General features: G+C 40.1%; 1 protein-coding gene across 10 annotated transcripts in view; it reads right to left on the reverse strand.

Annotated features, from left to right (window-relative positions):
* VRK2 (VRK serine/threonine kinase 2) overlaps positions 1 to 16,223 on the reverse strand; it is a 202,787-nt gene that overhangs the window by 97,716 nt on the left and 88,848 nt on the right. For 2 of the 10 annotated variants that reach the window (XM_059659760.1, XM_059659755.1), the window contains exons 1-2: positions 6,585 to 6,778; positions 4,734 to 4,877 (exon numbers count right to left, since the gene is read on the reverse strand). The exons of 1 other annotated variant lie outside the window; for it this stretch is intronic. In XM_059659760.1, coding sequence (XP_059515743.1) covers positions 4,734 to 4,869 — 136 coding nt within the window. In that variant the 5' untranslated portion in view covers positions 4,870 to 4,877; positions 6,585 to 6,778. Of the gene's footprint in view, positions 1 to 4,733; positions 4,878 to 6,584; positions 6,792 to 16,223 lie in introns of those variants that run through there. 7 more of the 10 variants (XM_059659762.1, XM_059659756.1, XM_059659761.1 and 4 more) reach the window with 6 other exon arrangements.

Below are 16,223 nucleotides of genomic sequence, written 5' to 3' on the forward strand. Positions count from 1 at the left end.
GTTTCACATGTTAAAACCTCGACCATTGTAACTGGTTACAAATTAGTAACAGGTGCAGTGGAAGAGACATTATATGTAAATCACTGAAGAACAAAAGAGCTTGTAAATCTTTCCCAAAGCAAGAGTTTAACAGCAAAAAATGTTGAAGATGAAAACCATAATATAAATATGTTAAAAAGGCTGGACACTTCAAAAAATAAAAAAGACAAGCAAAGGCTAAGCCTTAGAAGAACTCTCGTTTTTTTTATACAAAGCCAACCTTTTGTAAATACTTAGATTTCTTAACTGATAGGTAGATAGACAGAGCTCTCTCTTTAAAAATTCCAATTTAATAGCCTGTGATAGCACATACAAAATTAAAATACAACTGCTAGGGCCTCTTATGTACAGGCCCAACCAATATATCAAATTCACGAGGTCCAAGTGATCCCTTCCTCTTTTGAATGTATATCACCTTTTCTCTCTCTACACCTTCATCTGTGAACTAATTTATCTCATATAATTTCTAGTACAAGTTATCCTTATTTCCTATTTATTTCCTTCTCTTTTCCACCCCCACAGCCAGTATTTTTTGCAAAATGTCCTAGTAACAGTTGTGGTGGCATCAAAATGGTGCACTGTGTCAAATAAAGCTGCATATCTCAAAGCCTTCTCTGTGAAACACTGCCAGAATAGCATTTAATACAGCAGTGTGCAATGAAGCAATATGTGTTCCACTGGCTGCATTTTGGTGATAGGCTCTTCTGAACATTGTTCTGCATACCTTAAAAATCAACCCATTACAGCTGACTGAAAAGTAAAATAAGTAAAAGTCATACTGGTATAAATAACCTTTTCTATTTCTTTATAAGTAGAAGTATGTTTCCTTAACAATCAAATAAGTGAGTTAAATTCTGATAATTTCTAAAAATCCTAGTATCCCTACCAACTCCCCTGCCTCTGTGTTTCTGAAGATCAAAAATTACCTAACTGGAGAGCATGGCCAAAAGATTGTAATGATGGTCACTTAGATGAAGTCTAAACATTTATCCATGCGTAAAGGACTCAGTCGTAAGGCTGCACCAGAGTTCATTTTAGTTCTAGTAATGTATTCTTCTTCATGAAAGGTGCTATTGATTCACTATCAATAAAGCATACATAGATTATTTTAGGTGACATCCTGCTATTTAACTTGTCCCAGCCTTTCGTGTGGCTCTAAGATTACAGGCTGGAATTAAGGGTGACATCTATGATTATGGAAGAGAATAAAGCAAACTGGCTTGTATGGGTTAAATACCCCGATCTCCGTCTCAGTCTCTCAGGCAAGTAACTCTTGAACATCCTCTACGCTGTACTTGATATTCTAAAGCTGCTAAAGAGTCACCTCTATGCCCAACTTCAAAAACGAAACTTCCACAGATAAATCATTTCCATTTTTCCTCATACAAGTCTTCAAAGGAACTTAGCTGAAGCTTATTACCTATGAGTCTGTGTTTCTGGACTTTTGACTAACTTCTGAAACCCATTATCTTTCACATCTGGAGCAAACAAGACAGCTGAAAGGAGAACTTTCCACTATGTCATGGTGGCTACTACTATAAACGTTAAGGGGAAAAATAGTTAACGGTTGGTAAGTAAAATGCCGTAGTCTTCAACTGACATTCCCTATGTTCTTAGTTATACCACATTAGTAGCTAAATCTATCACAATCCTTGGCAGGGTAAATGGAAAATCCCTCCAATAGATGTCTTTGTCACCATCCTAACCCCCTGTGGCACCAGACACTGAACCTAGAGTTAGTTCAATTATCATTGAGGATGGGAAATTCTAATTCAATGAACACATTCAATGTAAGTGCTTACCAAGTTCTAAATTGTGTAAAAATATTATTTCAATCCTCACAATTAATATTATCCCAATTACACAAAATAGGAAGACAGACTCGTTACTAGGAAAAAGTCACACCATTTTAGGTGGCTTAGTAAGGTCAGAATTCAACCCAGATTTGCCAAACATCAAAACCCATGCTCTTATTTGTGCAATTCTCTGAGAGCAGAATTCATACTCAGTTCTCTCTCCTTCCCTGGAGTCTTAGAAACATTTCCACTTATTTTATACTACACGACAGCATTTTTTCCCACCCTTTAATCCAGTCTCCTTTCTTCCTTTTTTTTCTCTTTACATAAACTAAAAAGAACCTTGACTTTGTTCTTGTATTCAATTTTTTCCCTCTTGTAAGTGTTACTATTAATGCTACAGTCACATCATTTCTTCAAGTCAAGAGTAAACAGCAAACTTCTCTGCCCTTTGCTGATCACCGAAAGGTCTTAGCTATTGATCTCAAAACTAGAGAACAGCTGTATATGTACAATGAGTTAGACATAGAAGCTAGTTTCTCCTCAGCCTTAGGTAACAAATGTGGATCAAGTGTCTGCTAAAACAGTCTATCTGAAATTACCAGCTTCTTCACTTTTACACAAGAAGTGATGAGAACCATGGTAAAATGCAAAAACATAATTTTCAATGGATTTGCTTAGGTAGCTTTGCAAATAATCACTACAAACTAGTTTAATGAAGTTACTGCTGATGGCATCTCACTAAAGAGCTGATTCTATGAGTCATGGGTGCCACTTTTGATGGAACAATGATAACGTTTGAGACACAGTTTTATTTTAGCTTCTTTGTAGATCCTTTTTTTCCAAACAGCTAAACCTTGTTTAATGGCCTTTCCTCAATGGTGTTCACTTGCTAATATTTTCAGGATCCAGGTTCTACTAGTAAAATTTTGATAGTAGGAGGTATTGCAAACATATAGAACCTTGAAAATTGTTGTACAACAAATACTGTTTGGCAATGAGAAAAAATAAGCAAAAAATATTTGGCATGTACTTAGACTGAAAGAAGCAAAGATTTTTTTGTATTTGAAAAGAGACAAATCACATGCCTGAGCAAATAAATTCCTTTTCACCACACAAGTAGTATGTGCACATATATATGTATATCTGTACACACTGTCATATCCTCCATCTATTTTTCTAAGGGCCCATTCATGTCATCCCTTGTGTTCCCCTATTAAGATCCTATATAATAAAAGGCTAATATGCAATTCGACTGAACAGCAGAACCGGTTGCTATGACGCACACTGAACACCAGGGGGCAGATGCTCAATGCAGGAGCTGCCCCCTGGTGGTTAGTGTGCTTCCACAGGGGGAGCACCGCTCAGCCAGAAGCTGGGCTCATGACTGGCAAGTGCAGCGACAGTGGCGGGAGCCTCTCCCACCTCCGTGGCAGCGCTAAGGACCTCTTGGGGGATGTCCGACTGATGGCCAGCTTAGGCCTGCTCCCCACAGTCAGACATCCCCCAGGGAGTCCCAGACTGCGAGAGGGCGCAGACCGGGCTAGGGACCCACCCCCAGTGCACTAATGTCGTGCACCAGGACTTTTGGGGATGTTCCCTTTTTTCCCCTATAATATCCCTATGTGCATAACATTAAAAATGAGTAAATTTGTACACTTGTTTCCTGTTAATCTACCTGTTGTCAATTCATTTCATAAACCCAGCTATCCAACCTAGGAGGGTAGAGGAATAGTCCTTTCCTCCCCAGCAGTTGGAAATGTTTAATGAGGAACCCAAGATTTCTGCAATGGGGTCTTTTACCACTTCTTAAACTCCTGTAGAAACAGATGTAATGAGTCAATACATTTAGGAAAACTTATCCTTGAAGATAATTTTTTTATATCACTAATATTTACCTTATTTTATTCATTAAATCCACTCTTGTTATAGATATCCTCTAATCATTAAACTACAGGTTTAAGGTAGCCCTGAATGAGCCTTTTCAAATTCAGTGTAATGTAAACATTTGTAAATATAGTGTACAAGTATACTCAGCTAAGGCTCCATGCACCAAAGAACTCAGAAAATAATATCGAGCGTCTATTTTCTCAATTATCCCAAAGACAGGACATAACCAGTAGACTCTAGATCAGTGGTTCTCAACCTCCCTAATGCTGTGACCCTTTAATACAGTTCCTCATGTTGTGGTGACCCCCAACCATAAAATTATTTTTGTTGCTACTTCATAACTGTAATTTTGCTACTGTTATGAATCATAATGTAAATATCTAATATACAGGATGTATTTTCATTGTTACAAATTGAACATAATTAAAGCATAGTGATTAATCACAAAAACAATATGTAATTATATATGTGTTTTCCGATGGTCTTAGGCGACCCCTGTGAAAGGGTCGTTCGACCCCCAAAGGGGTCGTGACCCACAAGTTGAGAACCGCTGCTCTAGATGCACAGGAGAGAAAATTCATTCCACGCAGTAGATGATATTAAAGGACAATTCTCTAGTGGAGCCTAATTAAGAAATGACCAGATCTTATATTACTTAAATATTAATCAGATTCACAAATGGAAAGTGTTTATGTAGTTGTGGTTTCCCAGCTGTAAAAAAGCAATGTTTCCAGGAAAACACACTCTCAAAAAAGAGCATTAACATTGTGTCTGGCAGCCTGTGTAATTAGGCTCTGAAAAGACTTCTAAGGGTCCTTTAGGAAAAAGAAAAAAAAAATGAACAACAAGAACTGAGACCAGTCATGTTTTGAAACTGGAAGTTCTACTACATATCAACTATCTTCATATTACTAAAGCCCATTTATTCTATTTCATTTCAAAGTTTCAATGTCAAAACATTACAGTCACATATGTAAGAACATGTGGTAATATACAGTTATACTTTACCTAAATATATCAATCCAAACCCTCCAGCACCAATCATCTTGCCCAGCACCCATTGCTTTCCTTCCATATCATCCAGAACCTTGCCTTCTGGAAGTGGGACAGGAAGTTTGTATTTCTCATTTCTTCTTGGTGGCATCACTTGTGCTGGAGGAAGAGGAGAGAGGTCAGTGATTAAAAAATAAAAACAGCGGCAACAAAATATTCCGGTCAATATACATTTCTCAAAAATGTCTTCTAAGGGACACTTTCCCCGGTTCCTAGAAATTAGGATTCCGGCCACTTGGGTTTGTTCAAACGGGAGCTTCACATATATTACAATGTTGAAATCTACGAGGTACTGATGGTAAAAAACAAACAAACAAACAAACAAACAAAAAAACATAACACAAAATGCAAGCCTGTTTAACTTAACACAACATTTCCAAAATTCATTTGGGGGTCCATGATACTATTAACAGCTTAAGAGCCGAGTTCACAATTTCTGATGAAAAAGAGAATAAATTTCACACGTTCCTTTCACTGACATGAGGTCTTGGGTCAGGAGGAAATACAACTATGGATTGGGAAAATGGCAATGTACACCATTGTCAAACCCAGCAAATGACACAGAGTATTTGTTAAAGAAGCTGGGGGTTTTCACGGATTTATGATTCATAAAAGGATTTATAATTTAGCAGAAGTCTGGGCCACTGGGCAGTTTCAGGCCTGCACACTCCTCTTTCAGCTCCTTTCGGTTTTCCCATGCCCTGTCCCTTCCCCACCTTCACCAAAGTGAGAACGGCCCGGCCCTCCCGAGAGATTAACGTGCTATTGGCAAGGACAGAAGCACAGACTCCACAGAACAGTCACACAACGTGAACCGATTCATTATACTTGAACACAGGTTAGTGAATTCACAATGAGAGCTTTCCACTGGGAGAGAACATTTCTTAGGGGGTGGAGGGGCCAGCATATATGCCTGAAACCCATTTAAACGTGAAGGTAACTGCAATCCTGTATTTCCAAACCATGTTTTTAAAGTGTTGAGCGCTTCTGAATAAAAGTTAATGTGAAGTTCCGTTGTATCATCTTCCCAGCTTCGGAATGAGAACGTTTCCGTGCCTTTTAATAGGCTTTCTGTCCTTCACTTACTTTAATCCAATCCGATGCCCTGCCATCTTTTACAGCAAGGTCTCGGGTCGCGCAAAGAAACGCAGCTGAAACCTCCGAGGACATTCACCTGCCCTCCTGCTAAGGGGAGCCCAGGGAAGCCGGGAAGTTAGCTGGCGAACGAAGCCTAAAGTAGGAAAAAGTTTTGCGGGGCTTCCCCCCGAACCAGTACTTGGTATTCACTAGTGTCCAATCCATATTCGCTGGTTTAAAGCCTAAAAGTCTCCAAAGAACAACTTTCTGCTGGGCAACAACTCTAAATAGGTCTAAAGTGGATGAAGGCAGTTAGCACGCGAACTGGAGACCGGAAATGAAACTGATTCTGAAAGGCACCTCCCGGGCGCGGACCCCGAGCTCCCGCTCCCCGCAGCCTCCCTCCAGGCCAGGGGCCGGTGTCCCGCTTCCGGACTCCTTCCCGGGGCTGTGAAAAAGGCTCCACGCAAGCTTCCGGGGGGCAAACCGGCACCAGAACCTGAACGCGAGCCAGGACCGGGCGTGGGGCGCGCGCCCAGCCCCGGTCCGCGGGGAGGGCCGGCCGGACCCCGCGCGCAGCCCGCCGGCGCCTGGAGGCTCCCTTCCCGCCTCTCGCTCTCCCCGGACCGAAGGGAGGGAACCCTCCCCCTCCCCCCGGCGCTCCGGGCAAACGCGAGCGAAAGGGGGCGCCGGGTTCTCACTCGACTTAGGAAAAAGTCAGGGACCAACCGCGGCAGCAGGGACCCTCCGGGCCGGCGTCTCCCTCCGAAGGCGGCTCCTCCCGGGCCTGGGGCGCGGCGCGCCTGGACCCGCGGCGGGAGGAGGAACACGGGCCCTGGGCGTCCACGCCGCGCGCTCGCTCCCCGCTGCCCTCGCGGGCCGGGCGGGGCCGCGGGCCTCCAATCCCGCGGGGAGGCGGGTCCCGCGCCGGGGCCGCCACGGGAAGGGGCCGAACGGACTGGCCGGCACCTGGTTCCGCTGCGCCCGGCACCGCCTCGCTCGGGGCGGAGACGCCGGGCCGGGCCCGCGGAGTGGCGGGCAGGCCGCGGCCGGTGCTTTCCCTGGGCCTGTCCGCGCCGCCGGGCGCCCAGGGGAAGAGGAAGCGGCGGGTCTCAAAAGCGAACGGGTGCTGGGCTGACGCCATGCACTTCGCCCGCCAGCCTGGAAGATCAGCCATCATTTACGTGTGAACATCCAGGACGCACATTTGTGTAGGTGGGATCTGAGGTCTGGTTCCATGATCTCAGCAACTAGAACTTCCAACTCAGTCACCAAGTCTGAGCAAGCACTTCCCAGAAAACGAACCGAGTAGCCGCCCTTGGGAGCAGCAGGCCTGGGGCGAGAAGGAGGGCCTGGAACACAGCGTTTAGGCTCAAGACCGATTTACAAATTGGATAATCTTGGTTTTACTTTTATTTTTCAATTTCAGTTTATATTTAATATTAGTTTGTATTAGGTTCAGGTGTACAGTGGAGTGGTTTGACAGTCACTTGCTTTACAAAGTATTCCCCCAGATGTTTCCAGTACCCATCGGGCAATATAGTTATTACACTATTTTTTTTACTGTATTCCCTGTGCTGTGCTTTACATCCCTGTGACCGTTCTGTAACTACCAATTTGTATGTCTTAATCCCCATCACCTATCTTTCACCCATCCCCTTACTCCCCTACCCTCTGGCATCTGTCAGTCTGTTCTCCATGAGCCTGTTTCTAATTTTGTTCGTTTATTTTGTTCTTTAGATTCCACATGTAAATGAAATCATGTGGTATTTGCCTTTCTCTGTCTGACTCATTTCACTTAGCATAATACCCTCTAGGTCCATCCATGCTATCACAAATGGTTAACATTTTTTCTTGTAATGGTGGAATACTCCTCCAGTGTGTGTATGTACCACCACTTTTTATCCGGTTGTCTATTGATGGGCAATTGGGTTGCTTCCATATCTCGATTATTATAAATAACGCCCCATTTACAAATTGGATAATCTTGGTTAAATGTAATTACTTTGCAAACTGCAATTTTGTTGTGTGCAAAATGGAAATAACCCTATTATTTGGATTATAAGGTTTGTTAAAGAAAAATTGTCTGACGTTAAATTGTAAGGAAGGTTTTATTCAAACAGTTGCAATCGGAGAAAGAACTACGCTCAATTCCAAATAGAACCCAAAGTGGGAGTTTACACCCAAGAAGCAGTGGATAGGATATTACTGAGAGGGAACAGCAGGAGTAGGGGAGAATTCTGGTTAAACTGAGCTAACAGGATTCTGTGGGGGATGAGGAACTCCGTTAGATTTACGGTCTGATCAGCTATGGAGGATGGGGGATTCTGGCTAAACTGACTTAACTGGACGCGTGCTAAAATCGGACAATTGTAGAGAGAACATGGGAGTCCAAAAAGAGTTCAGGGAAGCCTGATCAGAGTTTGGTCAAGGAGAAGGTCTTCGTCAGGTTATAGTTATAAGGCTATTACCGTAATTGAGACAATTATGTTAAGTAGTTTCTAACACATAATGACTCACAGTAAGCTTATAATATTTCAGGGAAGACAAAGCAAATGCTCAGAAAGCAATTATTAAGCAATACACCAACTTCCTCTGTAGGAATCAGTAAGTGCTTGGGATGCAAATATTGAAAGGAAAAATCAAAGTTCTTTAATGAGTTTGATGGAATGGGTTTTAGGACTACCTACATCTCTCAGACTGTCACCAAATGAAAGATTGCATAAAGAGACGTTTCTTAAAAGGCACCTGGTGCTGTAGCTATGAAAACATCTCTAAAGAAACTCCATCGTCTTTATGTAGTAGTCATTCACAAATCCAACAATGCCCATTCTTATTTGGACATCTGTAATAGGTACTATTGGTTGCCTACCCAAAGGTTCATATGGGCATTCTTTCTCCCATTATTTGTGTGGGCTTCTGTCCCTTTCTCCAGGTTACATTCTTAGGGAAGATGCAGCTCCAGAATCAGTCCTAACAGATTAGGTTTTGAGGGGAGGGACCTCCATGGCTCCTCTCTCACACCTGCATATCCAGTCTTTTAGTGTCACAGCCCTTTCAGGTTGCCATAACAGAATACCAGAGGCTACGTGGTTTATAAACAGCAAACGTTTATGTCTCATATTTCTGACGGCTGGGAGTTTATGGCGGAATCACCTCCCAAAGGCCCCATCTCCAAAGACCATCACACTGCGGATTAGGTTTCAACATAGGAATTTTAGGAGGACATGGGCATTCAGTAAGTCCTGTTAGCTCAACCTTCAAAATAGATCTAGAATCCATCACTTCTCACCACCTCTACTGCTATCATCCTGGTCCAAACCATCGTTTCTTTCCTGGATAATTGTAGTATCTCCGTAAACCCTATCCTAGTTCCTACCCGTCAACCCCTTCAGTCTGTTCACAACAAACAGCCACATGATCTTTTTGAAAGCTTAAATTAGATCATTTCTCTGCTCAAAACATTTCAGTGTCAATCTAGTTCACTCTCTATAAGCCAGTCCTTACTATGACCTCAAACAGCGTTTGCAACCTTGGCACAATTGACATTTGAGCCAGATAATTCTTTGTTGAGAAAGGGAAGACGGTCAAAAGGTGAACTCTCCTGTGCGTTGTAGGTTAGTTAGCAGCAACCCAGGACTCCGCACCACTCCTTCTTCTGTACGTTATGATAACCGAAAACGTCCCCGGACATCACCAAAATGTGTACCCTCAGCCCTTAACTCATACCCCTCATAAAAATGTTCTTGAAGTTGATATAGACGTAAATCTAAATATAACAGCTATTTTTTTTTTTTAACTTTGGAAGAAAACCTAGAAGAAAGTCTTTATGATTATGGACTTGGTAAATCTTTGTGATCTTTGCGTTTGTGTAATTAGAATGTACCACCACCTAAAAAATAACTGAATGTCTAAAAGAAGAAATTGATAAATTAAATTCATTAAAATTAAAAGTGTATTGCTCTTCAAAAAACACTTTTAAGATACCAAGTTTTGGTAATTGTGTGGAGTAACTGGAACTCTCTTCCATTGCTGGTGGAGATCCAAAATGGTACAACCACTTTGTTTTGTATGATATTAATCATATAAATAACATATGACCCAGGAATCATGTTCCTAAGTATTTACCCAAGAGAAATGCAAAACTACATGTACACAAAGATTTGTTATGTGAATGTTTATAGCAGCTTCTTATGTAATAGCCAAAAAATGGAAACAACTCGAGTTCTCATCAACTAGTGAATGGATACAAAAATTGTGGTATACAACATACCTCTATACAACGGAATATCAGTAATAAAAAGAAACAAACTACTGATACAAGCAGAAACCTGGATGGCTATCAAAAGCATGATGCTGCGTGAAGGAAAAAAGACACAGAGTACATACTGTAAAATTCCATTGAAATTGCCAGGGACTAGGTTGGTGTATGGGATTTACTGCAAAGGGGCTAATGCAACTTTTTGGAGTGATAGAAATGTTTAATTTCTTGATTGTGGTAGTGATTACATGATTATATATCTGTCAAGACTCATTTAATTTTACACTTAAAATTTATGAATTGTAACAGATATAAATAAAATTAGATGTAATACCTCAATAAAACTGACTTAAAAGAATGGCCAAAGAGAATGATGGGAAGAACCTGAGTCCTTGAGACCATTACTGAACTATTCATTTAATTAACACTGAAGCCAGGGTACTTTTCATATTCAGTCATGACTATGATGTACTAACTGTCCTACTGTTTAAGCCACTCACATTGATTTTTAAGTTTCTTGCATCCAAAATCTTCTAACAGATGAAATAATAAAGGTTCATGTGCCAGTGAATATAAAATGTTAACAAATTTTTACTGAATGAAAATGGGAACAGAATTGCAGGTAAAGCTGTACTGAGAATATGTGGGTTTTTTAAGTGTTGGGATTTAATGCAGAATTTTATGATTCAGAGCATATTGCTGTGTGTATGTTTCAAGATGAAAACTGACAGAATATAGAAATACAAATTTTGGAACTAGTGAAAGAACATCTTCTGAATGAACATGATGAGAAACAAGAAAGAAAAGATAATCTAGACATGAAAGTACTAAAGTATGAATCATCAGAGACAAAAAATAGGGAAAACAAGGTTTTCAAACAGTGCAATTTTGATCAGTCTTACAGACTCTGAATGATTCACCACAAACACACACAAAAGGACTTTCTTGGCAGTATGCCATCTTGTAGGTATGGCATGGATTCTGCTTTTCAAAGAACCAGGTGCTGTAAAATGCTTACACTGGTTCAAAGAAAAAAGAAAAACCTAAGCATTTAGTGAGCATACTTTACAAGGCCAAGATCATTTCAAATCAATTAAAGTGTTAAAGATGTTGCATAGACAAAACATTTAAAAAAATCCAATCTTTGTTATTTAATGTAAGAAAGGAGATCACTTCACTGGAAACGTTTTGCCTGCCAAAGAAGAGCTAGTTTTTATTTTATAAAAATCAGGTCATTTGCACTCATAAATGCACAATCCCTGGAGAGCAGTTACGGACACAGAAATTTTGAAAAGAGTAGTATTCAGATAAATAGAATCGCAAACCTATCATATATTACAACCGGGCCAAATATCTATGTCTTTTGCATTCTTTACATATAAGACTATTACAAAGTATGAACTTAAAAGACATAATTCTTGATTGTCCATATAAATGAAAGACAAGGATACAAAAAAACTCATTTAAAATGTCATCTTTGAGTATATCAACAGGCTCCATAAACTAAATGTCCATTCCCCTGATAAAAGGTTAGTTAATCAAAGATTGGGTTGGCATTCTATATTCACACATGTATCTTCTTTTCCCCCAACTAACATGCCTGCAATAATCAAAAGCACAAGAAAAGGCGGAAGAATGAAGACTTGTTAGGAGGCAGGAGGAGGTAAGGAAGAACATTTCATGAAGGAAAGGATTTATGTAAAGTCCTGAATAGGAAGAACCTTAATTTGTTTAAGACCCCAGAAAGACAATGGTGAGAGATGATGATAGCAGCAGGTAATCCTGGAGAGGTGTGCAAAAGACAGATAATGCTGAAGTTTGTGAGTTTAAAGATTTTTGTCTGTTTTCTAAGTAAAATATGTCTGAAGAATTTAAACAAGGAAATGACATGATACTATCTACATTTCAAGAACACTATAGCTACCGAGTAATTATTCTCTAAATGATTCATAGAGATGGCAAACATTTGTAAGCACTTACCTAGACTTCAGAAATTATTTAAAAAGCAGCTACATTATCTGCACTCACATAGGATGAGAGCTTGAGTTACTTTATTTCTATGACAGAGGAAAGAATTATTCCAGAAACCTTGAGATTAGGGGTGATATCAAAGTTACACTATTATTTTGTAACTTTTCCCATTTATCACTTGATTCAGACAGGGGAGATACTAGTAGGAATCATATCAGGTTAACAGAAACCATATCCATTTCTATTTGGCCATAAAACAAGACTGGGGAAGCACAGATAGTTCTCTATGGATTACCAAACTGAGAAAAAATACCAAACTTAAGGAAAGTTCCTATAATCTATACTACATTCCTTCTTTAAAAAAACAAAACTACCTTCTTTTAAAAATAAATTTACTACAATAAACAGAAAACCATTCTAAAAATTCTTTGATTCATATGTGCAACAAAATTAAAGACATTTGTACCTATGAAACTAAAAATAGTATGTATTAATTTCCTATTACTATTTAATAAATTACCACAAAATTATTACTTAAACAATACAAATGTATTCTCTTACAGGACTGGAGGTTAGAAATCTTAAAATCAAAATGTCAGTAGGGCTGTGTTCTTCCTGGAAGCTGTATGGGAGAATCCACTTTGAATTTTCTAGCTTCTGCAGTCTACCTGCATTGTTTGGCTTATGGCCCCATCTCCATCTTCAAAGCAAGCAGTATAGCATCTTTCATTATTCTCCTACTCTGACCCTCCTGATTCCTCTGATAAGGGCCCCGGTACACGGATTTGTGCACATTGAAAAAAGAAATTAATTAGAAGGTGGCCAGCTGAGCGGGACTGGGCGAGACGGGGCGGAAACTCCATGGAGCCAACCTCCTGCAGTCCCTCCCCAGCCAGCTGCACCTGGGGCAGTACAGAGGCTCAAAGGGCATCTGCAGAGTGAAAGGAATCCCTCTGGCAGGTAGGGTCCGTCAGCCTGGCCTGCGGGGATTGGGCCAAAACAGGTTCTCCTACATCCCCCCAAGGGGCCCCAGATTGTAAGAGGGTGGTTCTCAGGTGACACACCCTGGAATCAGGCTCCCTCCTCTCTGGTTCTGGGTCTGTCCCCTGGTGGTCAGTGCACATCATAGCTACTGGTCGGGCAGTTGAACAGTCAGTTGGTTGGTCAGCTAGTCGCTCAGACTTTTATATATACATAAATTATGCTCACCCAGATAATCCAGAATGATCTTCCCATCTCAAGATCCTTAAAGTAATCGCATCTGCAAGTACTATTTGCTATGCAAAATAACATATTCCATTTCCAGGGATTAGAACCTGGACATCTTGTGGGGCGTGGAGGTTATTACTATTTTGACTACCACAAAGCATTCTAGAAAAGAACATTCTCTTGGACCAAAAAGAAAGAGGTAAATAATATAATTTAAATTATAAACCAAGAAAAAAGTACTCAATTTGTTACATCTAAAATAGAAAATTTTGTTATATAGAAAAACTTACAAAATTCTTTTAGAATTCAAGGGAAAGGACAGATAATAAACTTCAAACATAAGAGAAAACATCCATAAGCTATCAGTGCAAAAATCTATTACCTGCAAAATTAGATGGTGCTCAAAGATTCTATTCTATGACACTAAATTTAAAAAAAAAGGAGTGTCAATCATAAAGTTGTAAATAAAATGACTGTGACTTAAGAATGCTAAATACAATCGTTTCCTTATGCATGTGGGCAAAAAATAGATTATGTTAAAGTTAGAAGATATGCTAAGAAACCTTCCTGAGTAAAGTAACTAAAAACCTGAAGAAAAACTTCAAAAATGAGACAAAATAAGAGCAAAGTTTCTTCTGTATCTATTCATAACCACACTGCATTCTATGAAAGGGAATTTTATTTGCCAACACTTTGAAGGGAAAATTGTTCTGCAAAATTGAGAGAAAGTGTGGAGTTTTTGGAGGTTCCCAAGAGCAAGAGTGGAGGAAGCAAAGCAGAAAGGGGAAAGGAGGTCAGTCTGCAAGTTGGCTTGAGGCTGGTTGTTGGAACAGGTAAGAGGTCACTATGGCGACACTGGTTGTAAGGTGGACAAAGGACTTCAGGAATCATTTTGTCTACTGGTTCACTCAAAGTTGTTTGGATTTCTAGAATTTCAACTCCTCTCTTATCTCTCTTGTATTCTCTTTAGTTTGTATGACTGTATAAATGGAAGAGTCCATGTTCTGTAACTGAACAGAGATAGTAACCATGAGAACATAATTGCCTGAAAATCCACAGAAATTTTAGGGAGGGGTATTAAGTTCATTTTACCTAGATCTTGAAAGGATGGGAAACACTAGCTATCATTTGGATTGCACATGAATAATGAAAATTACAGCTGGAAGATACTGGTGCTAAGAACATTAATGATCTGAAATCTAATTAATGATTTTAAGTATCATTTCAAAATGTATTTAAAAGCTTTATTTGACCTCTCAACTTCAATGATTTTATTCTTCACCCTTATTGAAGTCAATCACTCTGAGGGAAAGGAGGAAATGGCGTTCATACTCCTGCTCTCAACAACATAAAAAAATGCATCACTCCCCATCTCAGTCCTCTTCTTTGGACTTCCATGCCACCACACTCTCTCTATGCTCCTTCTAGACCAGTGGCTTTTCCTTCTAAATCTATGTCGCTTAATCTGCCTCTGCTGACACTGAGCATCTTTCATTCCATCTAGTCCCAGGACTAGAAAGTTTATACTTGCAGTTGTTTCAGTTACCATTAGGAGTGGTAAGCAATCCAAATTTAGTGGCGTAAAACAACAGCTATGTTATTATGCTCACATATTCTATGTGGTGGGCTCTTGGGAAGGGCACAGAGAGGACGGCTTACCTCCTGTGGGGATGATTTGCAGGCTGGGCATCACTTGCAGCCTGAGGGCTAGAATCAGCTGACAGTTTGATCACTCACATGTTTGGACTAGAAGACCAAGACCAGTGACTGTGTCTTGACTTCCTCAGGGCATGTCAGCCTCAGGGTATTGGTACTTTTTACTTGGTGGCTCAGAGCATTAAGCGTGAACAGACAGAATTGCATTGCCTCTTCTTATCCAGCCTCAGAAGTCATATGCATAACTTACATCCCATGCTATTGATTACAAGCAAGTCACAAGCCTGCCAATATTTCAGAAGGGACATAGCTCCACTTCTAGATGGGGGTACTGTCAAGATCAAAACAGAGAAGAGCTTGTGAGGTTGTTGCTGCCATCTTTGAAAAGTGAAATCTGACACATTTTGATCAATGTAGTGAATCCCAAGCTTATGTATTTACTTTCCTACTTAATATTTCTACAGGAATCTAACAGGTATTTCAATTATCACCTGAACAAAGAAAAAATATGATTTTTTTTGTCCATGCCAGATTTGGGGATTATGGCACAACTCTAGAAGGGTAATTAGCTTAAGGTTATTAGATCTGGGGAAATACCTACATGCAAAATCTCTGTGCATATTCACTGAGCAAAACCTTGCTATCAGTATCAAACTGATAACAGCGAAAGAAGTCCTCAGGCAACTTAAATGCAGCAATAGCTTTATAATAGGTAGAGGTCTTTTAACCATTGCAGAGGGAAAAATAATCACAGGCATCATTCCTGAGGCCACCTACTAAAAGAGCCGACTCTGGGCTGACCTAGGTTGCTAACTTTGATGAGAAACAAAGTGTTAGAAATAATCTTAACAACTGGCCTCTGAAGATTCTTCCCGTAGACTGGACAAGACAAAATTCAGAATGCAAGAAAATATGAGACTTTAATGGCTCTAGGGTTCAAATAATATTCAGAAAGGGCAAACAACAATGATAAATGGTGTGTGGGATGTTTCAGAATCTCAGAAAGCATTATTAAGGGCCCGGTATGTGCCTTTTTCATCCAGATACCCAAGGAAAAGTTAGATAACTAAAAGATAACAGTCAACAATCAAAGACAATGTATACCAGGAGTTCAACAGAGCCCAGAACCAAAGTGGCCATTCTGTTACAAACAAAAAAACCCCACCACCAACAAAAAAAAACCCAAACAGAAAATAATACCTGGGAACCTCAATATGACAAGGGAGTCAGTCTATGTCTGTCTGAGCATAATAATCTGAATAGTTTCATCT

The sequence above is a fragment of the Myotis daubentonii genome, chromosome 12, assembly GCF_963259705.1.
Source record: "Myotis daubentonii chromosome 12, mMyoDau2.1, whole genome shotgun sequence".
NCBI lineage: Eukaryota > Metazoa > Chordata > Mammalia > Chiroptera > Vespertilionidae > Myotis > Myotis daubentonii.